Source organism: Carassius auratus, chromosome 37 (genome assembly GCF_003368295.1).
Source record: "Carassius auratus strain Wakin chromosome 37, ASM336829v1, whole genome shotgun sequence".
NCBI classification, from domain to species: Eukaryota; Metazoa; Chordata; class Actinopteri; order Cypriniformes; family Cyprinidae; genus Carassius; species Carassius auratus.
This window is the reverse complement of record NC_039279.1, coordinates 5853592-5881139: the sequence shown is the minus strand read 5'-3', so window position 1 is coordinate 5881139 and position 27548 is coordinate 5853592. Positions and strand designations below refer to the sequence as shown.

Here is a 27548-nt window from a genome sequence, read left to right as displayed (position 1 = left end):
GAGTAACTCAGAGACCCGTGCAGGGAATATATATATATATATATATATATATATATATATATATATATATATAATATAATATGTAGAGCCGAAAGCATGATTTTAGAATCATTTTTAGATTAACAGTCTACTTTAAATTAATGTGACCTCTCCTGTTTACTTGCCTAAAATAAATTACAAATAGTTACGTCGTGATATAAAAGCTAAAGAAAAAAAACTAGAAATTATTATATAAAAATATTAAGTATATATATATATATATATATATATATATATATATATATATATATATATATATATATATATATATATATATATATATATATATATATATATATATATATATATATATATTAATTTATCACACTTCCAATGTAATAAAAGCCATATTTTTTCTTTATAATCACTGTTTCACTTATATTGTGTGTAAATGGGTGTATGGTTATTAGGTAGTGAACAGAAAAAATAAGTAAAAACAATCTAATAATCTAAAATAGCAACTCTACAGATCATTATTAAATGATCGTGGTCAGAAATGTTTTTGTTTGCAATGCGATTTATTTGTTAGTGAGGACATCTAGTGGTCTTTGATATGAATAGCAGAAAACAAACGGAACGGGCCAAAAAAATTGTCGGCAACACAGGTCAGTATTGTGCCTTTTTTATTTTATAAGCTTGTTATTTGCAAGCTTGATATTTTTCGGTGTGATGTCTAAATATGAAAATACATGAAGCACAATATCTAGATTCACAGTGCTAAGAAAAATCCTCCAAATTATGACCATACAATTTGGAAGTCAGCTATTTCCTCAGTCATGTTTACCATTGTACCCATTAGTATGTTCATGAACATAAACATTAGGTCTTTTCTTAGTAACATGTCATGATGAATCAGGTGACTTGAAAAAAAAAAGCACTTTGCAGAGATTATAAACATGGAAAGCAAGAGTCTGGATCTGATTACCAACATCGTGTGAACAGCATCCTTTTTTTTTTTCTTGACTGAAAGTTGCTCAGTACAATGGTAGTTGATAAATAGAACTGAACCAACATTAAAAATCATACACAACTAGTTAAACGTTAGACAAATACTAATGCTGACAAATGTGTCCCTTAATGTTGAAAAACTTTTCTAAAGGTCCAAATGTTGGGGCTTAAATACTTAAAATTACACAAATATGTTTAGACAGATTTAAATTGTTACCTACATGTTTCTGCTAAACTTAAAAAATAAATAAAAATAGTTTTAACAAATAAAATTAACATTAGATAAGGCAAACACACACACACACACACACACACACACACACGTTTTCCCTTCACAGTAGCAAATCAGCCAATCTGGCCAAATTACAGAGATGGTCAGATTAAGACTGAGGATATTGTGTTTTCCTGTATAACTGAATGCCTTGAAACAATGCTTTTTTTCATGTGATAAAGCCAACGGCTCTCTTTAGCCACAAAAAGGCCATTTCTTTAGTCCAAAATTTAGCCAAATTATCCTATAATGATGTAATCACTACATTCACTTTTTAAAAAAAACTTATTTATACAGTATGTAGTAAATACTGACCTACAGAGTATAACCACTTATAGTTCAACTTTAACTGGTGATACAGGCATTCACCAGGCAGAATCTTATCTGAAATGATTGTGTTATTAAAATGCTAATCTGGTTCTCTGGAACTGTCAGCAGCAATTTAACATTTGTCTGAAAGGTCTGGGGACAAGGAGGAACATGATGCCTTACTTCACTGCTCTTTTCTCTCTTCTTTTTATTCTTTCCACAGTCTTGTCCACTTTGCTCTATCCACTTGGTCCACTCTGGCCCATTTTGTCGGTTTCTTTTCTTTTCACTTTGTCCTTTTTGTTGTTTTCATTTCACCACACCCTCTTAGATGCATCCATGCTCCTCCTTTCCTGCATTTTCCCCCCTGGCTCCTCATGGCATGCTGAGTTTGGGAGTGCAGGAGGGAGATGCCTTACAAATGCTGACAGGCTATAACACTCTCAGAGAGACGGCCCAGTCAATGCAAGCATCCTCAGTTCAGCCCAGCAGAGCTTCTGTGGACCCTCATGTTTGGACCTGCCAAGATAAAGGTAGGAGACACAACAGGATGTTTTAAGTTAGAAATTTACACTAGTACTGAATGCCATTTACTTTTTTGTAAATAGAAGCAGCTTATCTTTGCAAAAATAAATTACATGGTTACACATAATGGCAAGTACAGTGATGTGAAAACTTTTGAAGATGCCAAGGAAACTGAATCCTAGTGCAAATCAACATGCTTGGACAAATACAGCCAGATTTATGTGTTTTGGACAATTTTTTTTATTTTTTGTCTGACTTATCAAATTATTTAACTTTGTCTGTTGTTGGTTGCTCACTCACCGAAATGTTTAGGCATATAGTTTTTTTATTTTGAGGTTAGGCAGCATTGTCAAGATTGTAAAGTCAACAATACATTTCAATAACAGGTGCAAGGCAAAAAGACACAGCAGGGTTAAATGTTATGAAATGAAAAAAACACTCTGGTGTTCATGTGGTTTTAATATCGCAAAATAATTAATTCAATGTAGGATCAGGGTAGATTTCATGGAGACAAAATACAACTTTTTTTTAATTATCTATAGAAAGAGTAGCACTGCCACAGGGTGCAGGAACCAAATCTAGGACAGGAATTCTTGAGGCATGCCATCACAAAGCCAAGTTCACATTGCCTCATCTCCTGCAAGTGGGACAGAGTTGAAATATGACACGATTAAGAGCAGTGCTTCACCAGATTGCTTTTAACCACACCAGATATTCCAAACTTCATAACAGAAGTTGTGTAACAGATTTTTCTTGCATAATTTAAAGTATACGGCCCCTCCTAAAATATTAATGGCAGCGAGCAGTGGTTTATCAGGGAATGGTTCACTCCAGTCAGTGACCAGTACATAAAAATCCAACAATATCAATTTTTTTTTTTCCACTTTCAAATACGTCACGTTGTGGAAGTAAAACAGATTGCAAAAGGTAAGTTGAAGATGAAAGTTTTTTCCTCAGTTCAACTAAACCATGAAGGATGTTTAAGTTCAGACAAGGTTCCTTTTATGGGTCAAGGGTGAATCTGGCCTCAGTGTTATGCCACACAGACGCACATACTGTTTGAGCTTCGATGTCAGCACCAAACCCACTGGTGCCTATTGCTAGTTTAAAAGAAAATTAATGACATTTCTAAACAATGTTAAGCTTTCTAGAAATTACTATGTTGTGAAGGATTCTGTGCATGAATTGTTAGGGAAAACTTTTCTTTGTAGAAACGTCCCACAAGGACTCCTAAGCTTGAGTTCAGAAAGCACATCATAATACTCTTACAGTTTCAGCAGTATACAGTAATGTCATAATGTATCATACTACTGTTCAGAAATTTTGTTGTTGCATAATGCATACGGTTTCAAATTTACTATCACTATTTTATTAAAACAGTATGCATCATACAATGTATATTAAGTATTTAGTAAGTGGCAAATTAGTGTTCCATTCCAAATACAGTTAATTACATTCAGCTTGGTATTTGATGGTATATGTTTATTGTGTTGAATAGCAGCCGAAGATTGTGCTTATAAAGTCAAGGCAATAAGACATTGAAACCATGATTTGTCACTTTACTTTGAAATTCAAATCCTGAACACTCCTTCATCATCTTCTTCTTTCAAACATCACCTAGCTAAATGCCCAAGACCGAACAATCAAAAAGTAGGATCTAGTCTTTGTACATCCCCTTCCCATATAAGACAAGGGGTATGAATTGTTGGTACAGGTATGTGATGTTATTCAGTACTTTGTTTGCAAAACAACAACATTGTTGAAGTTCACCCCCAGTAGTTGTCTACATTTAAAAAGGGGGGAAAAATAACGCAATGGGAACGGGGAGACTGCTGGAGTATTTCCACAAGTTTAATATGAGCTTGATATTTCTCTCTCTCAAAAAATAGTTTACTATTTTACACTCAAATTTCCTGAGACCAGCTGTGTTTCAAGTGCTTGTCCTACACTAGAATACGAATGAACTTGAGGAACTAATTGTAAGTTCAGAAGGCAAAGAAGATTGTTGCTTTAATAAGATATGTTTACTTTGTTAATACACCATATCAAGTTCACTTTCATTCCCTCAGGTTCATTCAACTTCCTCTGAAGAATTTATATTACAAAACAGATGCAAAGAATTGGGAAGACTATGAATGTGAGAACAGGAGGAAAGGGTACATAGATTGAACCTGGCCTAAGGGGGCTTCAGCTGTGCATGACTAGTGACAGCAGCACAGAGTATTCAGTATGTGGTCGAATGTAGGTCACTGGGGTATGCATGGTCAAGCATCCAAACCCACTAATGTAGAGAGTACCTCATTTCTTTAGCCGAAGAGTTCTTATTTACCCCAGTGTTTATCTTCAGCTGCTGACTTCAGACTGGAGAATTTAGAAAAGTGTTACAGTGCACCTGGTGGGCTTCACCTTAAATATGTTCCAGAACCAACAAAGTAAAAGGACAAAGAACTGTCCGACTTTTATTGAAGCTGGATTCAGCAGGGTCATTGACCCGAGACCACACAGTTGTTTTCCACTGAGAAAATCCCCCAAAGCCACACCTCATAGATCAGACACTGCATGCCTGTGGAATTGTGTAGGGATGACAAAAAGCATAGTGCAGATTAGTAAATAGTTATTATGATCTGTCATGATAACACAATGGCTCATTTAACTTTCAGTGGCTGTTTGCGGTTTAGGAATGTGGGAAGATTGAAAAACATACATTGTTTCCTTTCATGATGTTTACCAAGTAGCTTATTGTCATGATTATTTAAAAGGGGGAAGGGTGTAATTTCTGGACCACTAGTGGCACCAAACGGAACTTGAATCTTTTTGCTCTAAACACCATGTTTTTTCTTCTTCTTCCAAACTGTAAAATGCAAGTTATTAAATATTGATTAAAGTTTGAGGTGTCAAGTTAAATGCTTCAATTAAACATTCAAAATACTAACAGCAATGTACATTTATAAAGTAAATAGGGCCAACTTTAATTTCATGTGAATGAGATACATCATTCATGGTACAGCAAGGCTTCAACAGCCAAATCCGGTTATGGTATATGACTAAAGAAAGCAGTCAAATGTTTATGCATTTGACTCCTGGCTCGCTGTTCATAGTTTCAGCCCTACAGAGGGTTCAGGGACTGAAAAGTAGCAGTTGGATGCTTATGATTTGGAGCATGGTGTTCCCTGTAGAACGGAGAAAAAACACTCTCTGCATATGTAATGTGTTTAAAAAGGTCAGAGTAGATGTTTATTGAGCCAAGAAGACTTGGGCTGAACTAAAGAAGTACTCAGTGATGTGCTGAACACGTAAACATGACCTCAAGACCCCAACATCCGCATGAAGGAGAGGGATTCTCATGCCACGATATCAGATGTGGGACTGTAAACATGGCTGAGCATGAAAATAGGGATAAAAGGGAAATAATATAAAGCAGTCCTTTTGAACGGACTGACTACCAATTATTTGAAGCCCAAAATACAGGAACCAGTTTATGAAAAAGAAATGTGAAGAAATAGGATAAAAGATAAAAGAATCCAATTAACCTTAGGGGGGATGTTTTGATATAATGTCTAGTCCATAAAAGCATTCACACTGGGTTGCAAACAGCATATGCCTCAATAAAAAAAAAAAAGAAAAGAAAAAAAGATGGTCAGATGATACCCAGGTGAACACATCATAAGCTTATGGAGGATTAGAAGTGCACAACCTCAAAGCATTGCACTAAAACTGCCTTGAACTTCAGACTGCAGTGAGTGAACTGACCTCTTCTTACATTACATAGATACACACAGAACAGAGGCTTCATCTGAGTGAGTGTATTAAATAGTAAGACGAAGCACGTCATTCCTCATCCTCATGATTAAAAACCCATGCTATCTACATAGAACCAAACACTGTGCAAAACATTATTAAACAATATCAAAACTATATCACACGTTATTATTAAAACAATAAACAATATCATTTTTATATGCTACTATATGACCTACTGTGCAATTATTTTGTGCATGTAAAAATGTCCTGTAGTGCTGCTACACTGCACAGCTGGACACTACAAAACGAATATGATGACAGCCTGTAATCTAAAGTTAGTATTTCTCTGTTAAATTGTATGTTTTGTACACATATCAAGGTGCTTCTATCCCATAAAATAATCATTATTTATTTTGTTTATTGTTGATCTTACCATAACTATTCCACACTAAAAAATTGAGTCTACAGTATATACACATGAAATCTTGATGGTGGAAAAAAGACAACTACTCAGGCCATGGTATAGGGATAGCTGTTTATTATCATAATTACATTCCTTATGGACTAACTGTCACAGTATTTGTAATCTGTTATAAGTAGATGTGTTTTGACTCTCGCCACATTAAAGGGGGGGGGGGTGAAATGCTATTACATGCTTACTGAGTTTTTTACACTGTTAAAGAGTTGGATTCCCATGCTAAACATGGACAAAGTTTCAAAAATTAAGTTGTACGTTTGAAGGAGTATTTTTGTTCCAAAAATACCTCTTCCGGTTTGTCACAAGTTTCGGAAAGTTTTTTTCGAGTATGGCTCTGTGTGACGTTAGATGGAGCGGAATTTCCTTATATGGGTCCTGAGGGCACATCTGCCGGAAGAGCGCGCGCTCCCGTATAGCAGAGCACTGAGAGCACAGACATTCACTGATCAGAGCGAGAGACAGAATTGTCACAAAAGGAGTGTGTTTTTGGTTGCCAGGGCAAGACAACCCTGCACAGATTACCAAAAGAGAAACAGCATTAAGGGACCAGTGGATGGAGTTTATTTTTACAGAGCATCAACGGAGTTATGCAAGTGTTTGTGTTTGTTCCCTGCATTTCGAAGATGCTTGTTTTACAAACAAGGCCCAGTTTGACGCCGGATTTGCACATCGTTTATTTCTTAAGGATAATGCAGTCCCAACGAAAAAGGGTCACGATCGTGTGTTGGAACCGCAGGCGGTGAGTAAAACTGCTTCAAATATCTCTGTGTTGCTAGCTATCAGCGCGTAAGCACATCAAATAAACAACATGCGATGTTGTCATCAAACTGCACTTTCTTACATGTACACCTTAAAAAAAAAAAAAAAGACGACTTAAAGTGGAACTTAGTCATTTTCCAAAACCGCTAAGCAAATATATACAGTTTCAGTACATACCTAGTGATGGCCGATTCGTGAACGAATCGTTCAATTTAACCGGTTCTTCTTAGTGAACCGGTTGAACCAGTTCACCAAATCGAACTGAATCGTTTGAAACGGTTCACGTCTCCAATAAGCATAAATCCACAAATTACTTAAGCTGTTAACTTTTTTAACATGACTGACACTCCCTCTGAGTCAGAATAAACCAATATCCCAGGGTAATCCATTTACTCAAACAGTACACTGAATGAAATGCTGTGAAGACCGAACTGAAGATGAACACCGAGCCGAGCCAGATAATGAACGAACACGCCCACTGCTGGAGCAGTTCTCGTTCTCGAGTAAAGAACCGGTTGCTTCGGTGTTCGGATCACCAGTACACTCAACCGAGAATCGTTTCTGTCGGACGCGTCCGATTTGAGAACCGATGAGCTGATTCTCGTTCTCGAGTCAAGAACCGGTTGCTTCGGTTTTCGGATCACCAGTACACTCAACCGAGAATCGTTTCTGTCGGACGCGTCCGAATTGAGAACCGATGAACTGATGATATTGCGCATGCGTGTAATTTTGTAAGTATTTTGTTAAACATCGGAAAGTGTGATAAAATAACTATATTTTATTTTGATTTTTTTTTTATTATTATTTTTTTTAGATTAATGTTTCCAATCTGTATATTGTATATAATGTATAGGCCAAATGGGTTTTCAGGGAAGTTGGACAATAATTAAGACTCTAAAGACTCTTATATAGGAATAAGGGATGATTTATGAGATATCTGTACTGTATTTATAGTTAATGATGACATTCACAAATTGAGTTTGCAGTAAACAGAACATGAACACGAGTAGAGCAGCTGATGACACTGAACTGCAGCACGTGCCGGTTAGAGCGATTCTCGTTCTCGAGTCAAGAACCGGTTGCATCGGTTTTCGGATCATCAGTACACTCAACCGAGAATCGTTTCTGTCGGACGCGTCCGAATTGAGAACCGATGAACTGATGATACTGCGCATGCGCGATTCAGCGTGAAGCCAACTGACTCACAGCATGTCTGAACCGAAGGGCTTCTTTTGGTGATTTATTCTGATTCTGTACTAGTAATATTATGAGCGCGGGTATTTCGAGGGCTAGGATGAAGGGCAATCTGGCGAAACGTAAATTCATTTAATAACAAATACATCGCAATGGATTATGTTTAGTAAGTGGATTATGGTGTCTGCGCTGATGACACCTAATTTATTTACTTTATATCTTGAAGACTTAAATCCTCATATGCACATTATTGCTGTTACTGTATTTAGGTGTTGTTGCAAAACTCAAATGTAAACTTTTCATGATTATGAGGTTTTAACTGACTAAAGTTATGATTACTGACTTTATATATTTGAATGTTTGATAGACGTGACGCCATTACGTCATCGCCAATGACGTCATTACGTCGAGCGTGAAAGAACCGATGAACCGGTTTTTTCAACCGGTTTATTGAATCGAACCGTCCGAAAGAACCGGTTCGCTGAAAAGAATCGAACTTCCCATCACTAATACCACATAGAGACGTCATTGCTGCTGCTGCTCTTGTTAAATTTCAGCCTCTGGATCTGATTCTGGATCATAAATATACGCTGAATCTGACTGTTTAACCATGGTTGGTTTCGGATGTTTTTTTCCTCACGGTGTCAAAGCTTCCAAACGCTCTCAACGCAAAAGCCTACTGGCGCTCGTGATTCTTTAGCTCCGCCCACACGTCACGCCTCCAGCCGGTCGTGTTTTTCTGGGAAAAATCGGTACAGACTATCTTTCTCTTATGAATATAATAAAACTAAAGACTTTTTGGAGTTATGAAGGATGCAGTACTACTCTATAGGTACTCAAGAGTAACAGGATATTGAGTGAAAACGGGATACATCTTATCACACTGAGGACATCTGAGGCACTCAAACACAACTATTTAACAAGATTCAAACATTCACTGATGCTCCAGAAGGAAACAAGATGCATTCAGAGCTGGAGGGTGAAACAGAACACAGTAACTGTAATATGCACTTCTCATGATTAGGTAATCGCTGCAGCTGTAGTCTTATTCACATTTGTTTTTCTGATTAATTGTTTTGCTCTATGAGAAAGACAAGTTAACAAAATATTCGGGGCTTAAGCCCCCTTAGCCCAGCCCTAGCGTTTTTTGGAACGCGTTTTTTTGACGGCCTGCTAGCGGATCGTAAGGGGGCGTTCACAAAGCACGTCTTTTGCGCGCGCAAGTTCGTTATTTCCAACGTAGGCGCGCGGTAAGCGTGCTCATAATGGAAGCAACGCGGTCGCGACGTGGACGCGGTGCGACGCGCTCGTTTTTTCCAGGCGCGTCCGCACCGCATCAAGTTAAAAAACATCTCAACTTTTCAGATAGCCACAAGCGCACCGCAGGTCATGTGACAAGAACTAACCAATCAGCTTCATCCTTTCCCGTAACAATGTTGAAAGCTCAGCCAAGATGAAGGAACAGCTGATCATAGCTGTATATGGATTGCCATTTTGAAATCAATTTAGTAGCAGAGCTACTGCGAGCGATTTTTAGAGCTGCAAATCCATTTATCCTTTGCTGAAATTTCCGCGTCTCCCGTCTTCATGGAGGGAGCACGTCACGGAGCTCGTCATGGTTGCTTAGCAACGGCAGACGCCTCAGGGGCGCAACTGCCCGAGCGCTTTGGAAAGAAGGAGAAAGCGGCGCACCCAGCGTTTTCCACGCGTTTTAAGGCGCGAATTATTGAAGACAAAAGCGATGGACCGTCGGTAACCCTCAGGCTGACATGTTGATGTGATGTGATATTTGATCTAAGTGGGCGTGGTGTGCGTAAGGTAGAGAGGACATGACTGATAATAGTGTCCTGATCCAGTCATGACGCTATTCTCAGCCTGCGCTCCAGCTGAGTAATCAACTTTATTTTTAAAAATAATTTATATATTTTATATTTAAACTGAAAACATGGTCTGATTAACACTCAAGTCATTCAAGTCATCGTCTCTCAAGTCAAGTCAAGTCCCGAGTCTTTAACGTCCAAGTCCAAGTCAAGTCTCAAGTCATAAAAATAGCGACTCGAGTCGACTCGAGTCCAAGTCACCAAGTAAGTCCCCATGTCTGATTTCACCCCCCCTTTAAGCTTTTGGAACACATGCCTGCTTTGTCTGGTGCTTGTATGGGTTGTGAAGTATTTTGGATAGCCGAGCATAGCTGCAGCTACCTCACAAAATATGTGGGCTCTTTTTCAGCTTTGTTGGATTTTTTTCCCCCAGCACAAAAATTTGATAAAGACAAACAAATTTTCCTGTATGTAATTGTGATTGTTGAAGAGATACATCAAATGTAACAAATGAAAACAGCAAAAACCCTACCTTATTTAACTGACTCAAAAACATAGTTGTGAACAGCAGTATTTAACTAAATATTTCAATATGAAAATAAAAATAAAAATGCCCCTTCAAAGATTTAAAAGAACTAGCAGAATGAAACCTTTAAATGAATTTAAATCATTTATCAGTGCGCTACATATGAAAAAAAGAACTGTATGAGAAAAACAACATCAAGCATTCACTCTATACTGCGTATCTTGTTACCGGAAAAACTACCCAGACCAACAGTCTAAGGAAGGATGGAGGCAGAACTGGCCTTAAAATACTTTTTTATTTAGTTGAAGTGAATTTTTGGCTCAATTCTTGCTTCATTAAATGTTATACTTTCTGATAATGATTGATCATTATGGTTTGCAAACCCAGATTCAAATGGGCGGAGCCGTGTTGTTACGTGAAGGAAAAAAGGCCATTTCAGGCCATGTTTTCATGTGTTTTTTTTATATAACACAGAGAATTTCAGTTCACACAAAATGTTGTGGGAACCGTTCATTAGTTTTCATTACCTGATTGTTGGTTATAACGGATGGATTTCTACCTAGCTTTGACCTGAAAACAGTTTTTTGTTGCTATCATAAGCCAAACACAAGAGGCTGAATAACACAGCTGTTCATTTGCTGATACATAACATCAAGAATGATATACTGTCATGTTATAACACAGTGTTCCCATTATGACCCTTACCATCCAACAGGCCTACAGATTTATTTATGTGACCTTTGACACTCACAATAATTTAAAATTAAGTGCCTGCCTACTATTTCTGTAATACACTTATATGTAATATTTTTGTGTTGTTCACTTGATGTTAAAGTGTTAATTTTCCTGTTCAGTTTACATATTATCTTTATTCATATTAATTTATTATAATTAATTTTATTGTTATCGAAATCTAGATATATACACTACTGATCAAAAGCATTTTTTTTTTTTTTTGAAATGTAATTTATTCCCTTGACGCAAAGCTGAATTTTCTTCATTGTTCTTCAGAAATCATTGTAGTATGCTGACATTTCTTATTACTGACAAACATTTTTTATTTTTTATCACCATTTTATTATTATGCCAGTTTTCACATTTTCATCTCAGATGCTGGTGTCGAGCCTGGCACTTCTGATGGTGGAGTTTGCCAAATGGGCTGAGCCGTACGTAGCACAATACCGGGATGCAGACCAAGACGCATATGAGCCCAGAGAAAAGCAGAGACCCCCAGAATACTACAGAGATGGCAGGTACTTTCCCTGGCCTGTCTGCCTGCCTGTCTGCCTGTCTGCCTGTCTGTCTGTCTGTCTGTCTGTCTAATATATCCTCTTGTGAATCTAGTGGAACTGAGTGCAGGCGGTGTTGTGACCCTGCAGAGGAGGCCCCACAGTATGCCAGTCCATACCCGCAGTACAATATTGTGCCACAGATAAACATCACCATCCTTAAAGGTACAAAATATGTCAAAATCTACTTCAAACTCTTTCAGGCTTTGAAAATATGCAACTCACATGGTAAATTTCTTCCATTTAAGGGTAACTGTGGTACAAAAGTTTACATTACAGAACGACTTACATAATCTGCTGACTCACTTTGACTGTATACAGTTGTTTGGGTCAATGTTAGTCTTAGCTAAATATCTCACTGTCTGTGAATGATATAGGTCAGGCTGCTTTTGTGGCCAGGAAAAAGGACAAACCACCACAGAAAGTGACTTTATGGGACAAACTGTCACAAACAACAGAAGAAATATTTATTCTATACAACACTCCAATCTTCACTTCACACAAACAAGATCATTTGAGAATCATCTTTTTTTTAATTATAATAATTTGATATTTAATTAAACACACTCCAAAGCTTGACCAGAACTTGAAGTTTCAGGAAGCAAGTCATGATAAATCAGAGATTAAGAATTCAACGTCCTTTTTAATGATCACAGTAAAAACTTTGAACCAAATTGAACTTTTCACCATTTGCTATTGCATTTCTTCCCTTACAGGGGAGAAGGGAGACACTGGTGAGCGAGGACTTTATGGGAAAACAGGGAAGTCTGGGCAAACCGGACCCCGAGGTCCCTATGGCATGAAGGGAAACAATGGCAGCATTGGTGCTCCCGGAGAACCCTGTAAATCCTACTACGCTGCCTTCTCTGTGGGCCGCAAGAAGGCCCTACACAGTAACGATTACTACCAGACCATGATCTTTGACTCAGAGTTTGTCAACTTGTATGGCCACTTCAACATGTTCACTGGCAAGTTCTTTTGCTATGTCCCCGGCATCTATTTCTTCAGCCTGAATGCGCACACTTGGAACCAAAAGGAAACATACCTGCATGTGATGAAGAACGAACAGGAGATGGCCATCTTGTACGCTCAGCCCAGCGATCGCTCCATCATGCAGAGCCAGAGCCTAATGCTGGAGCTGGAGAGGGACGACCAGGTGTGGATTCGGCTCTATAAGGGCGAAAGAGAGAATGCTGTGTTTAGCGATGACTTTGACACCTACATCACATTTAGTGGTCACCTTATTAAGGCAAAGTCAGAAGGTTAAGCAGAGCCAATCTATGGACAGCAGGGATTTATGTGACTGTGTCTATTAAATGAGATGCAATTTCTTGTTACTCTTTTTTTTGTAATATATTTTTAACAGTTTTACATGGTACTTCAGGAGGAACATTGATTTATATTTATGATCCAATACTGTAATGTCCTTTGTGTCTGACCATCTTTAACTTCGTTACAGAGGCTGGGCTACTTGACACACGTGGTATTATAGGTTATTGCGCTAATAACATTTAAAACGATACAAATCTGTATCTACAATCAAAAAATTATTTTAAGACAATATCATATAAATACATATATAAAGACAACATTATCATAATTTAACAGAGATTTTGCACAATATTTATGCAGGCCTTTTTCATGTGTAGATACATCAGCAATCATTTAACAGATTACTTGAAATTATCATATTATATCTATTATAATATATTGAAATCAGTGTTAAATTGGTGCAACAATTATAATTTATGATTAATTCAAGAAATAATGTAAATTCAGTTAAACAATAAAATAATTAAATCAAAAGACGAAGTACCATATTTTCACAAAAGTTTAATTAATACCAAATATTTATTACATTAAAAAAACAAGTAAACTGAAAAAGTGTGAAACAGTTTGTCAGTGATTTATGACAAATATTTTGGTAAATAAATATTTTTATCATTTACAGTATTGTAGAATGAAAAAATAGACTACTTAGTCTGTGCTGCAGACAACTAGAGTATATTTACATTCACATTTAGTCATTTTGCAGTCGCTTTTATCCAAAGCGACTTTCAATTGGGGGATACATAAAGCGATTCTTCTTCAAGAGGCAAAAAAGTGCTTGCAATACCAGGTTTTAGATATTGTTCAAATAAGTTCAAGCTAGAAAAAGAAAGAATAAATAAAACCTTTTATTAAATTTTTTTAAACGATGAAACCAAGTAGTTTCGAAAAGAGATACGTTTTCAGCTGTCCCTTAAAAATTGTTAGGTATTCAGCATTTCGGATAGGGGTTGGAAGATCATTCCACCAGCCAGGAATGGTGAACGAGAATGTTCTGGAAAGTGATTTTGTATGGAATTATATTTGCTTAAAAATTTTTTTATGTAACTTTATAAAACTCGCTTTATAATATTGAATAATATTAAAAGAAATGTAAAAACCTTTCCATAGTAATTATTAATTAGTAAATAAAAATACATGTATTTTCCATATTTCTGATATGGAATAGCTTATACGTGGTTTGTAATGCAATGACCAAAATATGAAATAAAATATTTCATGTAATTCTGACAGCCAATAAGAAGATTTAGAGAACAGAAGAACAGAGAATATGACACAATGATATATGATACTGTTTTTATTTATGATACTTTCCTGGCCTTTTTGGAATTGTCAGCATAAATCACCATCCACTTTCCTTGTATATTAAACAGAAGCTTGAAAATCCTGCTAAAAATTTGCTTTTTTTGGGTTTATAGAAGACAGAAAATATGGGGGTTGGAATGACACTGGGCATGAGTAAATGATGACAAAATGTTCATTTTGTGGCAATATATTCCTAAACATTCAGCAGCAACAACCCCTATCCTGTCTGCAGAAACAGTTTTGCAGTTTTGTCTCCATCTTGTGATTAAACTTGACCAGTGTCGCAGTTTTTCACAGATTTATCTCTCTCCCTGGATTAAATCATGTTCTCAGTATAAATGAGAGAGGTATCCAATCTCTAGCACTCACTCCCCCCAGAACCCTTTTACTTTTACAGTCTAATTTGCTGATGGTGAAGCAGTTTACGTAATGAATTACAGTTTATAGTACACACAACCGTTTGATTCTTTCTCTGATACAATTCTGTGAGTAAATAAGTATCCGGGATATTTTCAACTGCCGTTCGTATGGGAATTCATGTGGTCATTCAAACTAAATAGAATTAATTTGAGATAATGATCTGAATGCGCTAGAAAAAAATGACTGTATCAAGAGTCAGCAGTCAACCAAGAAAGACTCACTAGAGATCATTATAAATTCAATTTCCAATCTAGCCAATAGCAGGGCTATTTTGTCTACAAAAACTACAGTCATCAGGTCCTAGTCTGATTGCAGCTATAAAATGCATCGACAGGCAGTGGATTCAGAGTTTGTCCTGCCCATTAAAGAGCACAGAGGTAAAATGCTGATGATGTGTGCTGCTCTTTATCTGGATGGGCCATCGGATGCTGCTGGGAGGCGGAGGGTGTTTATTCAGCAGGCTCATGCTCTTTCTGTGCACTCGACTGAACAGCCCACTTTCTTTCACTTTTAAAGCCCTTTTAAGGTGTCATTCGAGAGTGCTTTTCTTTTAAGCCAGTTAAGCTAACACTAACTCAAGGTGTCACAAGCCACAGTTTTAATGTGACAGTGTGTGAGAGAGAAACTTCAACTGCACATGTGAGAAAATGTGATCTGATGCTAGACTTATGGCAATTATTACTATTATTGAAACACCTTGTTTGATTTCCCATTTTTATCCTTTAACATGCCACCTTCCATTTTTTGCTGATTGCTAACTTCTGATTCTGTTTTGTAATTCTATTTTATTTCACAAAATTATTTTATTTGTTATGTTATTAGTTTACTCTAACTGCGCTGTCGTTTTCATTTTAATTGACCTATTGGCTATATAACTGTGAAGAGAATTGAGCCATTGCTTCCTTTAAGAGTTCTTATTTGTTTTAATAGCATTAATCTCATTTTGTTTTCAATATATAAATAAAATAAGGTCTTTGGTCAAAAAATTGCTTATAGTGCTTGACTAACTGGACAGTCAAGATGTTATTCAGCTTCTTAGTAACTAATGGTACAAATGCAAGTTTGTGTGCAATAAATGCTGTAAAACAAAATATGAAAGTCTAAAACCCCATTAGAATTTCCAAAAGGAAACCTTGGTGAATTAACCATTCCAAGTCGACCAAAAATTGACATCATGAATGAACAGCAATATTAAGCACTAAAATGTAAAATACAAAATTGAAAAAGACAGAAACAAAACATATGTTAGAAAGAGAATAAATAAATAGATACATGAAAAAAAAGAAAGAAAATTAAAACTGATAGAGAGGGGAAGGAAGGAGAGAAATAAAGATAAATAGAACAAGGAAGAGTATCCGAGGAAAGAGACAGACAGTATAAAGAGAGAGTTGCTGTAGAGGGATTGGTCATGAGATGTGGAGCAGTGATAGTGGAGAGCTCATGCTCATCCAGCACTATGTTCCAGCAGATTTATGTTTGGCTCCTGGACTTGGCTCTGTACTAGCTTCTCAAATTAGATTTTCAGCGTAAGTCCTGGAGCTCTGCCACCAAACCACTAGCAGGAATGAGGAGCAAATGTTACATAAGGAAGAAAAAAAAAATTACAAGATTTGTCTACTTTTCTAATTCTGCCTTTTTGCTGCCTTGATGAAGATATGCAAAATGTATAAATAATACATTTATAAAGCTTTCATCAGCAAGCCAAGACCACGGAAGGATAAATAAGCCATAAAAAAGGATTACAAAGCTCCAAGTAATTAACACAGGCTATGAGGAAAGCTCTGAGCCAAGCACAATCCAAAATCAGACAGAAATGCCCAGGAAAAGAAGTGTGGTTTGGCTGGAGTGAGGATGAGATTCAGCAGCCAGATATCACTGGCTCAGACCGGGAATCTAAATCCACTGTGCATTTGTGGCCATGTGGCTCCTTATCTCCGTTCCGTGCCAGGTCATCATTGTAAATAAGAGTTGGTTCCTAATTAATTAGGTAGTTGGAATGGAGGTTAAATATACTATAGATAAACTGAAAGGCAGATGTAGTGTCCACTGATTCTGTTCAAAGATGCTTTTAACCAAAATGACTTACAGTACACATCACAGGGAAAATCACTTGGCACAGCCTGTGGCTGAAATGATAATTCCTCTTAAAATGACAATTTAAAGTCATCATTTACTCACCCACATGTCGTCCCAATCCTGTATGGCTTGCTTTCTTCTGTGGAACACAAAAGATTCCGATTCATGCTGCGCATTTCCATTATAGCTCCATAAAGAACAGCAATCGCTATAAAAGCTCAGTAGACCATATGGCTCATGCACTATTTTCACAGTATACTGAAGTCATATGATAGCTGCCTGTGAGGAAGACACCAACATTATGTCCTAAAAAATTTTTTTAACAAATCTATTTGCTGTAGCTTTTAAATCTCATTCATATTCAAGCACGCTGGATTAACTGCTTATGACAAATCAACTTTGAATATGTGGCTGTTTGAATGACTTCACAAACCATATCTAACTAACTTACACATTGGTAGCTCTAAAGACACACTCAGTTTTCAAAAAATATGTGGCTTTAGGTGAAGCGGATCCATAAATCCCAAAGTTCTGCTCTTTTCAATTCCAAAGACACATAAACCAAAACTTTCGGAAAGCACAAACAATTTAAATGCATTTGATCTAAACTTTCACAGTCAATACCCATTGGCCCACTCTGATGCAACTGTTTGCTCAATCAGAACAGTTGTTTAAATTTTTTTTTATGATTTCCCTCCAGTCATCTGAGATCACCCAACTTCTCTCGTCTCGACTCTCCCTTTTCCGTTAGTCCCCTATCCTCTTTGTGCTCTTTTTCACAGGCTGTGTTGTCCGTAACTGATCTCTTTTGCCTCTGTAATTCATTGCCAACCTTGCTTTATGAAACTCTCCGTCTCTCTCCGGGTTTTACAGCTGCCATGAAGAGAGAAGGGGGGAAGAAATAAGAAAATAGCAGGAGAGAGAGCTAAAAGCTAACAAAAAGGTAGCAAAATGGTCTGGCTGTACCCCTTTTCCATCACTTTTCCGGCTATATAATTGCCATTATGCTTCCCAAGCCTCTTTTGGAGACAAGCTAAGCACCTTTCAGAAGAAAGAGGGCAATTTGTGCTCGATGCTCACCTGTCACGGCTAGTCCTTTAAGTCCTTCACTGGTGTGTTACCATCTGTTTTCAGATTCACCGTCCTGAGTAAGTTTTAATGAAGTGAACAATTATGAGAAAAGGATCAAATGCAGCCAACTTTAGGGAGTGATTAAACTTATCGGATGCATTAATTAAAACCAATGTACTGACAGTAATGAGTCTGTAGTGGATTGCATCATGAGTCTGATAAAGTGAGTAATACAGTTTCCTGTCTGGATGGTTACAGAAGAAACTAGAGACATAATTGAAGTTGTAAACCATTAAAAACAGAGCAGCACGATCTGTCTACATAAGCAGTTTTCTATTTCAAAATGCACTAACCTCAGAATTCAGGTACCTATACTCATAAGTATACGTCTATAAGACTGTGTTGGCACTTTAAGGCCAGAAGATGGCAGTCTTGTCTGCACAAGTCTTTGCAACCACTGGTGCATCACTTTCAAACTGCTCAGAGTCATGTCTTCAAATGTCTGCTTGATATTTCTCCTCACAGATACCTCATATGCACTTTTGTCCCCTGAGCTTTCCAGAAAGCTTGAAACAGTCCATATCAATACGCGGTCATGTGGTGAAATACACTGAAGCCCACTTTCTCCATGCACATGTACATTCGCAGCACACTATACCTTTGTTCTCAGTTTATTCTCTGCTCAATATCAAAAACCGTGAAGTCTCAGTGCTGTCAAACCCAGTCAGAATCAAACCCTCATGAAGATAGATGAGATGATATTTGATCCTAGCCGTATGTGGTTCAGACATGCACATACTCTGCCAATCTAAGGAGATATAAAAAACATGAGCTTCCAATGTATGTATATAATGAAGCTTTGTGTGGGATTAATAGCAGTTGACAACTGTGTAAGCTCCTCTTGCATGTCGCACAATTATCTCAAATTCCTTTAATATGGAAAATGCATGCAATTTTTTTCTACCACAGCTGATAATAACTGTGCATTTAAGGTAACCAGTGAATCCGAATGCATTAAGTGACAGGTTAAATCAGGTTGGATACCTCTCTGTATGTCTTCAGGTTTGTCTGAAACCCCTCGGGAAAGAGCGCCTATAAAAACGGCCACAGCATTAGTAGCATATTCTGCGTCTGAGGGCCACAAGCAATATAAATTTTTAATCTGAGACACACTTTGAATATGTCGAGGCGTATTTATTAGCATATGCCAATATATAATAAATAATCCACCTCTGAAGCCTGCTGGTAACATGCATTTTTAATTGAGAATGTACCTAAATGTACTGCTGCATATTAAAACAAATTCTTACGGGATACATTTTTATTTCAGGTTTTTAGACATTAAAGGCTGAACCCCTGTGTGACTTTTTCCCCAGGATGGGATGAGAAAAATCTCTTCTCCATACGGCATAATGACACCTAATAAAAAAATAGTCAACATCTCAGCTGTTAGTGTGTGAAATGATCAAAGCTGCAATTAAAATGCTTCTTTTTTTTTCTTCTGAGAGCTGTGCCATTTGTTTGTTTGTTAAGTGCAGAAATCTTTTACATGGCGTGTAGGTGGTCAGGATGGGATGCTCTATTTATTTACTCTACCCACTTGTTTTTCATTTCAGTTAATCAGGTCTATTTGTAATGCTAATTTGTTTTTTTGAGAGGGGCTTGATGGGTTGGGACAGGACTGGGTGGGTAGAAGTAGGCAAGAAAGACTGATAATAAATAAGGAGTGACTGTGGACCGAAGTGACCTTTGACCTCTCTTGTGGTTTTTCCCGGTTACTGACTCTGAAAACCAAACGTAGAGATGTGCTCCCTCCTCTCAGCACAAATAAACATTAACAGCAGCTCCTCAGAGGGCACTTCTACAGAGAGAAAAGTTTTTCGGCACTGGAAATAATTACATTTGGCTTGGGAAAGAGCTCCTCCGGTTCCCCTCAATCAGATTTTAAAGTTGCACAGCCCTGTTGCTGAAGTCAACAAATATTTACATTCAAAAACCATTAGAGGTCCCCTCTGTCACTTGACAAGTTCTCCCTGAGGTGCATTTGGCCAGTTATTTTGCCCGCATGATTCCCTTTTAATTGCGGACGATTAGAGTCCGGGGACTTTGGGGAGTGTGGGGCGACCGTCCTATGAGTGTAGGACCATTAAACCTTTAATGGACACTTTTGCTCCATGGTCATGCCCATGCGCAGAGGGATGACTAGTACACAACAGGGAAGTGTTAAAGGGGGCCTCCCTTTTTTAATGGACCTTTTATGGGTGTTCAAACAGCAGAATAGGCTCTTGTAATGTGCTTCCCACCCAGATGCCAGGGCTTTGTCCTGTCCCACCGGCCCCTCCCCACCTTACATACTTCATTAATTGGTCCACTAAAGACTTATCACGTTGGCGCTCGTTTCCGTTCCTCTTGGTTGTGAAAGTGGCCCCCTCATCTCAGATTCACAGGCTCGTCCGCCCCTCTTTTTCTCTGTCCCGCAGCAGATGCTACTGTTCTGCCTTACTGGTGAAGGCTTCCAACTTAATTAACACTAAATAATGAAGTGGATAAACATGCCATGCGAGCACATGCGCTCAGCACTCAATCCTGTGTGGTGGCTCTGCACATTGCCTGACGCCCACGCTCTACAGGAAGATATCAATGAGCGTACCAGTCCAATGAGTCACCAACCTGAAACCGCTCAAGCAATTTCATTAATTAACAAGAGAGTGACTGAGTCAGCGTGCTGAGTGAATTACTCAAGCCCCCGCTCTTTTAGACCGTTCGACTGCTTGATTCTGAACGTTTTGGCTGATGTGTGATACTTGCAGTTTGTGTGGCATGAAAAAACACTTGATACAGGTGAATTTCACAATTTCATAGGTCACATTTCACCCTCGAATCGAAAGAAGAACAATAGTGTAAAGAGATTTTTGAAAAAAAAAACGTATTGAAGGTTATTTTTTTTTTAAGTATACAAATAACAAAAAGAAAATAAAAAAGTGGCATATTCATTCCGAAGTACATGACTGTAAACAAAAACAATTATATAATCACAAATTATGAAGTTTTTTTTAGCATAATGCTATAGCATTTGTTGTGCTCGCTTCAAATTATGCCAGTTTAAATAAAGTGTATTACCGTAATATGAATCACCAATGAGAATAATGGGAATTACATGAATAAATACAAAGATAAATAATTCCAAACGCAAAATGGAAATGAGAAATTGGCATTATTGTGAAAAACATCTAAAATTATCTGTTTTTCTTTTTTTTTATACATTTTTTTCTTGATTTTGGGGTAAAATGTGATCTTGCTTTCACCCATGTAATTCACCCACATAATGGCCCATTGCTCCCATGTTAAAATCCAACGAAAAATGGCAATATATAAGCTCATTTATAGAGGAAATGAATATATCCTCTGATTCTGAGGCCTCTAAACACTCACGTACAGTATAAAGGACTCTTTTAAATTCTGAGAATCTGTTTTCAAAACACACCGAAGTGGGTCAAGACATGTGGCTGCTCTGTTCGGCAGGGATGGACATGTTCTTCTCCTTTCCCAGTAGTCCCGCTTGTGCCCAGTTAATTCATGGAGCCAGACTCCCGTCATTTCTTGTCAAACAACTAGGGCAAGCTCATTCAGGGCTTCTACGTGTGCTTAAAAGGACAGAAATCTTGATCAATGATCTCGGTCTTGGACAGACAATCACATTTCAATGCACATTCAGTTGAAAGGGTTTCAGGACGAGTTTCTTGTCTTTACAGGCATTTTATCAGAAGAGGCAGTGCCTATTGCAGATGAGAAGATATAAAAATGCAGAGATAAAAAAACAGACATTACAAATATACAACAAAACAAACAGTATGAAGTATGAGGTGGGGGTCTATGAGGTCTGTTTTTAAAAAGTAGCATTACTCATCATGCTCTCACAAATCTTCAAAAACATGGCATAAAAATGAGAAAGATAAAGGCAAGGACAGGCGAGAGGATTCAGTGCCTTCACATCACTATGATTGGCTGACTGCACTGTGAATCTTTTTCCCTCTACCTTTGATGTTCAAAGCCTGTCTGCTTATTGGCCTGAATAGGTTAAACTGGTGGAAATGACTGGACTAACTAGAAAGTACCTCACCTATGAAGACCACTTTTAGTCACCTCCAAAATAAAATGAACTCACTTGAAATCAAGATCGGTGACACAGCTGGTTGTTAGCAAACACTGAGCTTGGTTAAATTAAAGATTACTGTAAAAACAACATGAAGTTGTAACAAACAAAAGATATATGAAATCTGCTTTGCAATGTATTCTTGTCATTTTTAATTCTGAAGAAATGTCATTTTGATTTGAATAAAAGTATGTTTAAACAAGTACAATAAATATAGTATTGATGACAGTACGGTATCATTGATTGACTTATCTATAGTGAGTGTATTTACATGTACAATAAACCATGATATCCATCAAAAATCAGTTTACTATAAAAACCTGGCAACACGCACACAAAATGCATTTTTATGACATTTACACTATACTGTTCAAAAGTTTGGTGTTGTTAAGATTATATTGTGTTTATGCTCAACTACGGTGCATTTATTTAACCAAAATACAGTAAAAACACGAATAGGCTACTGTAAAATTTTAAAATATCAGTAATATATTAATAAATAATTATAATATTCTGATGGTGCTCATGAAACATTTCTTACTATTATCAAAGTTGAAAACAGTTGCTTAATTATTTTTGTTCTTTAAATAGAACTTTAAAATAACAAGATTTATTTTTAGCATTACTTTTATTACAACATTTATCATTACTTTAAATAAATAAATAAAAATAAAAAAAACGAACAAAGGGTTTGCTTCCTCATTTAGAAGTCCACCAACCACTCAAGACCACCCAGACCACTCAAGGCAGAAGAAGCATTGAACTCCTGAGCCTGAGTGATTTCAACATATAAACTTGACAACGGTCATGATAAACTCCCATAATAAAGCTAGAGGAAGGATATCACTGGGCTGCTCGTCACCATAGTTACAATATTCCAGCACTATTACAGCTCCCCCTGCATCTCTCCCTCTATTTTATGTGATCTCTTTAAACAGCAGTAAGGAAGAGAAAAACCCTCCATGGACCTCCGGGCATTTGAAAAAAAATTGAATGGAAGAAAGAAGGAGAGAGCAAAAGGACTAGAGAGGGAGAAAGGGTGCAGTGATAATTCTACATTACATATTATTCATTTTTTTATAATCCATTTTATTCAGCGAATATTTAAATGTGTGCAATTAATATCCAATTGTCTATTCACCATTCCCTTCAGATTCTGTTAAACATGACTGGTACTTCATGGCCTGGGTAATGATGTTACTCTAACAGTCAAGCGTTCTTCAACTGAACCAGAATAACAATAATGTAATAAACCCAGCCTGAATTACTATGACTGTACGCTTCCATTTTAAACAGGCGGTGCTGTAAGCCAGCTGAAACTAGACGGAGTGTGACTCAGACAGATGAGCTTCCTTAAACAGGAGTATTCGTCACAAAGCTGGAGTAAACACAACTAATACTTCCAGCTCCTGACAACGAAAAGACAAATCCTTACTGCTTCAAGGGATAGTTTCCCCATAAATGAAAAGTCTACCATCATTAACTCACCTTCATGTCATCCCAAACCTATATGACGTTCTTTCTTCTATAAAACACAAAAAGGGACTTTATGAATATGTTGGCTGTGCATTTTCATGCAATTACAATGAATGGTGTTGACGAGGCTTCAAAAAAAGATGCAAAAGCATTATAAATGTGGTCTTGTACTATATTCCAAGTCTTCAAAGTTAATGACTGAATAACAGCATAAATAAAAAAAAACATATAAATTATATAAATATAAAAAATACAGTATATATATGTATGTATATATATATATAACTCTTGGATTTATCTATTTTCCATTTCAAATAGATTGTGGTGCTAATTTATGCTGCTAATATATACATTTCCTCTACAAAAACATCACCATGGCTGACCTTTCAAATCAAAAACACATGTTTGTAATGTATATTCATGTATACACAGTAGATACACTGGGATTGTCCAAGGAGAAATGTTTTGCTCGCTTCAACCCATTTCTCATTAAGCAGCCTGAATGTATCTAAGGGGAAGAATTCACATGAGGGTTCAAGTGAAATGAAAGCAGCCAGTATTACTCCTCTGTCACTCTCTTTTCCTGGTCTGTGCTGAAAGCTAGCAGTAGATCAGCAGTGTTGCTGTGGTTTGTTTGTGGCGGGATTTGGAGACCTGTAGACAGAGCACACGCTGGGGAGCAAGCGCGTGTTTGCTCTTGTGTCTGGAAATCTGTGTGTGTGTGTAATGCTAGACAATGCAGTTGTGATGGCAGATTAGTGAAGTCTGAACCCAGAGGTGGGCAGACAAAAGTTGACCTGCATTTAATGAGATCTTCCAGCAACGGAGCAAGCACTGGGCAGAAAGTGAGTGTGTGTATCTGTGTTTGTGCTTGTTTATTTGATGACTGAATGCTCCCTCTTGCTCTCGTCGAGCCCTTAGTAAATATTTACTCTCATTTGAGTCTGTAATCTCAGCCGTGTCCAAGTAGAGTCTACTTCCTCTCGTTCTCCTGATGCACTCGCTCCATCTCTATTATTCTCCCTTGATATTTCTTTATTTCTGTGGTTTTGCTTTGCCAGACATCGCCATGACTGCTTTTTCTGGGTTCTTGTCAAACTGCCAGGTAAAAGAAAGGAATAAAAATCGCGTGATGATTTTCTCAAGATTCAATAGTGATGACAAAAGCTCTTAAATGGTAGAGGATATACTGGTTCTTTATGTGGTCAAATTAAAGTGTTTACTGCACTGAATATTTATATCAGTCAAAAATGAAAATTCTGTCATGTTGCTCCAAACCTGTATGAATTTCGACTTTCTTTTTTTCTACTGGAACATTTACAAAGAGATTTTGACTTGGAAAAATATATAGACTTTTGTTGAACAAACCAAAATGTACAATACAATCACGGATAATCTTCCTCCACAGTGATGGGGATTTATTTTTATTTATTTAGCTGATACTTACAAGTAAAACCCAACAGAATGGGAAGTTAAAAGTGGAGACATACATTGGATTACATTGTTTTAATTCCTGTGTACTTTCTGTGTTTCAAAAGCAGAACAAATATGAAATTTACTTTAATATTGTAATTTACTGAGCCTTGAATTTAAATGGTGTTTTCAAGTGAAACGCACAAACACATATAAAAATACCATAAAGTTAGTTAAAATGCATGTTTAAGCAGTGATAAAGACATAGAATGAAAATGATTCTGGCTTCTTTGACAAAACTTTCCGCCGTCCAAAAGTTGTTTTTAAAATTGTTCATAACTGTTAATGAATGCTACTCAGTAAATGATATCATTTGTAAAGTTTAATGACAGAATTTTACACAATTGCTCCTTTCGCCATCACCTTGAAAGATTAAAGATTTTTATATTAGCCAAAAACGTGTTTTATGAAAATGGCTTTCATATTAAGCCAACAATTATTTTATTTCTTTTCCTTGCAAAATGTTACTTTCATAATTATTATTTCTTTAAACGTAAAATGATTTTTCTATATTTTCAAATGATGTTTATATATATATTTGAATCATTAAAATAATTCAAATAATTAAATGACTTGCAAAACTACTCTTTACTGCTCAATTTAAAATGAGAAATGGGTGAACACCTCGTCTGCTGGGTCTCATTATAACCCTGCCTTGTGACAGACACCACATTACCGCATCGAAAGAGACCCTTTAAATAGGGGGGATTTATTTTGTGAAATGTATTACCAAGTATAATTAAAGCTTTAATCTCCTTTTTCCCCTCAACAAAACAATTTTGTACGAACCCAGAGAAGCAATCCGAAATTAATTTACCGCACCAGTGATTAGTATTAATGCGCTGCCATTTTTTCCCTCTTCCGTTGCTTGCTTGCTCTCTCTCGCGCCGAGCTCAGATGAAAGGATATAGCCTGTTGTTACATGCGATATTCATGTGTAATTAACACAAGTCTTGCAGAGCACAAGGGGGCAAGCTAGCATGTACTCTTAATAGTTTTCATCCTGGGAATAGCGGCTTTTGTGTCCCGCTGGCAGGGTTAGGGTAGTGTCTGAAACTTTGCTTGTCAAGCCTGTCAGTCACAATGTAAGGCCAGAGTGAACCAACTCTTCAACCAGGCCATGAATGGATGATTTCTACATAGGCAGAATTGACAGTGGGATTTAGATGACTGGATGAGCTGTGGTTTTCTCGTGCAAGAAGGGATGGAGAAATGCCAAGATGCTTGAACTGCCCGTCTGTTCTTAATTCTGCTATTTGTTTGAAGACTTTTTGAAGGTATGTGGTCAAGAATGACTGGATTCTTTCTTTTAAAGAAAATGTAAAATGTCTTTTGTACATTTTCCTTTCTTTCCTGTTCTTATTTAACATATAAGACCATACTTATTTAATATAAACACATTTGCCGAAGCTGGATCATGGGGGTTTGCATTTCAAATCAGCTTGAGTTTGGCTTCTTTCTTTGACAAATATAAAGACTGTCATTTGAAAGAGATGAAGAGATAAAACTAAGGCTTCGTGCTATTGTTCTTCAAGAGCAATCTTCTCATTTGTTCCTTTTTCCAAGAGGTTCCTCTGGTGACCTCCGGACGAGGTGTAAAGTCTTCTTTGATTGGACGAGACCTTTCACAGCCTGTGTAATGAGGGGATGACAAAGTACTGAACCATGGGATCAATGCTGGAGGTGGAAAGCTGTTCGTTAGCGTAGGTATGTGAACATCTTTGTGCTGTTTTGTAGGGTGCGAGTGGGATCGATGGTTCGTTTGCTTTGTGTAGGTAAATGATCATTGTGGAGATGGACAGGACCACTTTGTCTTGTGGCCCTAAGGGAACAAAAGACAAATTGGCCAAGAACTCCCATCATCCCTTTCACTCTTAATTCTACAACTTATCACTGGCAGTGATACAAACCGGAGGACGTACGACAAATCGGGTCAAATATTTTTCAGCAGCTCTTTTAGAAGGTCAAATTATACTTTAAATGCCATTTATTTCCAGTCAGTCATTGTTAATATTTAATTTGCTGTATTTAAGAACCAACACCTTTAGTGGCTGAAAAAGGAGAGAAAGGAAATAATAAAACTGAAAAACATACCCTATTTAGATTTGAACAAAAAGTGACTAATTCGTGTTCTAAATGATCCCTGTTGTTCCAGTATGTGTATTAATAATGAGATTTTTTTCAGTGACTCTTTCTGCAGGTTATATAAGCACAGCAATTGGTGGTGACAAATGAAAGAGTCATTTGAATCATACAATCATCTGATTCATTCAAACAAATTAATTCATTCAGGAGCAAAACATTTCACCATCTTTATGAGTCATTTAATAATTTATTCAGAGGATT

General features: G+C 37.1%; 1 protein-coding gene across 1 annotated transcript; it reads left to right on the top strand.

The window, feature by feature from the left end:
- Window positions 1-1766: 1766 nt before the first annotated feature.
- Window positions 1767-15858, top strand: LOC113055964 (complement C1q tumor necrosis factor-related protein 1-like). The gene is made up of 4 exons (XM_026222370.1): window positions 1767-2100; window positions 11721-11863; window positions 11955-12064; window positions 12616-15858. Exons 1-4 carry the CDS (start codon window positions 2077-2079, stop codon window positions 13164-13166), a joined length of 828 nt encoding a protein of 275 aa, XP_026078155.1. The 5' UTR covers window positions 1767-2076; the 3' UTR covers window positions 13167-15858.
- Window positions 15859-27548: the final 11690 nt, after the last annotated feature.

Excerpts from the sequence above, each read along its gene's own strand:
- LOC113055964 (XM_026222370.1), top strand. The coding sequence starts at position 2,077 with ATGTTTGGACCTGCCAAGATAAAG. Across the intron at positions 11,864-11,954 it reads GAATACTACAGAGATGGCAG|TGGAACTGAGTGCAGGCGGT; the intron begins GTACTTTCCCTG and ends TTGTGAATCTAG. Across the intron at positions 12,065-12,615 it reads AAACATCACCATCCTTAAAG|GGGAGAAGGGAGACACTGGT; the intron begins GTACAAAATATG and ends CTTCCCTTACAG.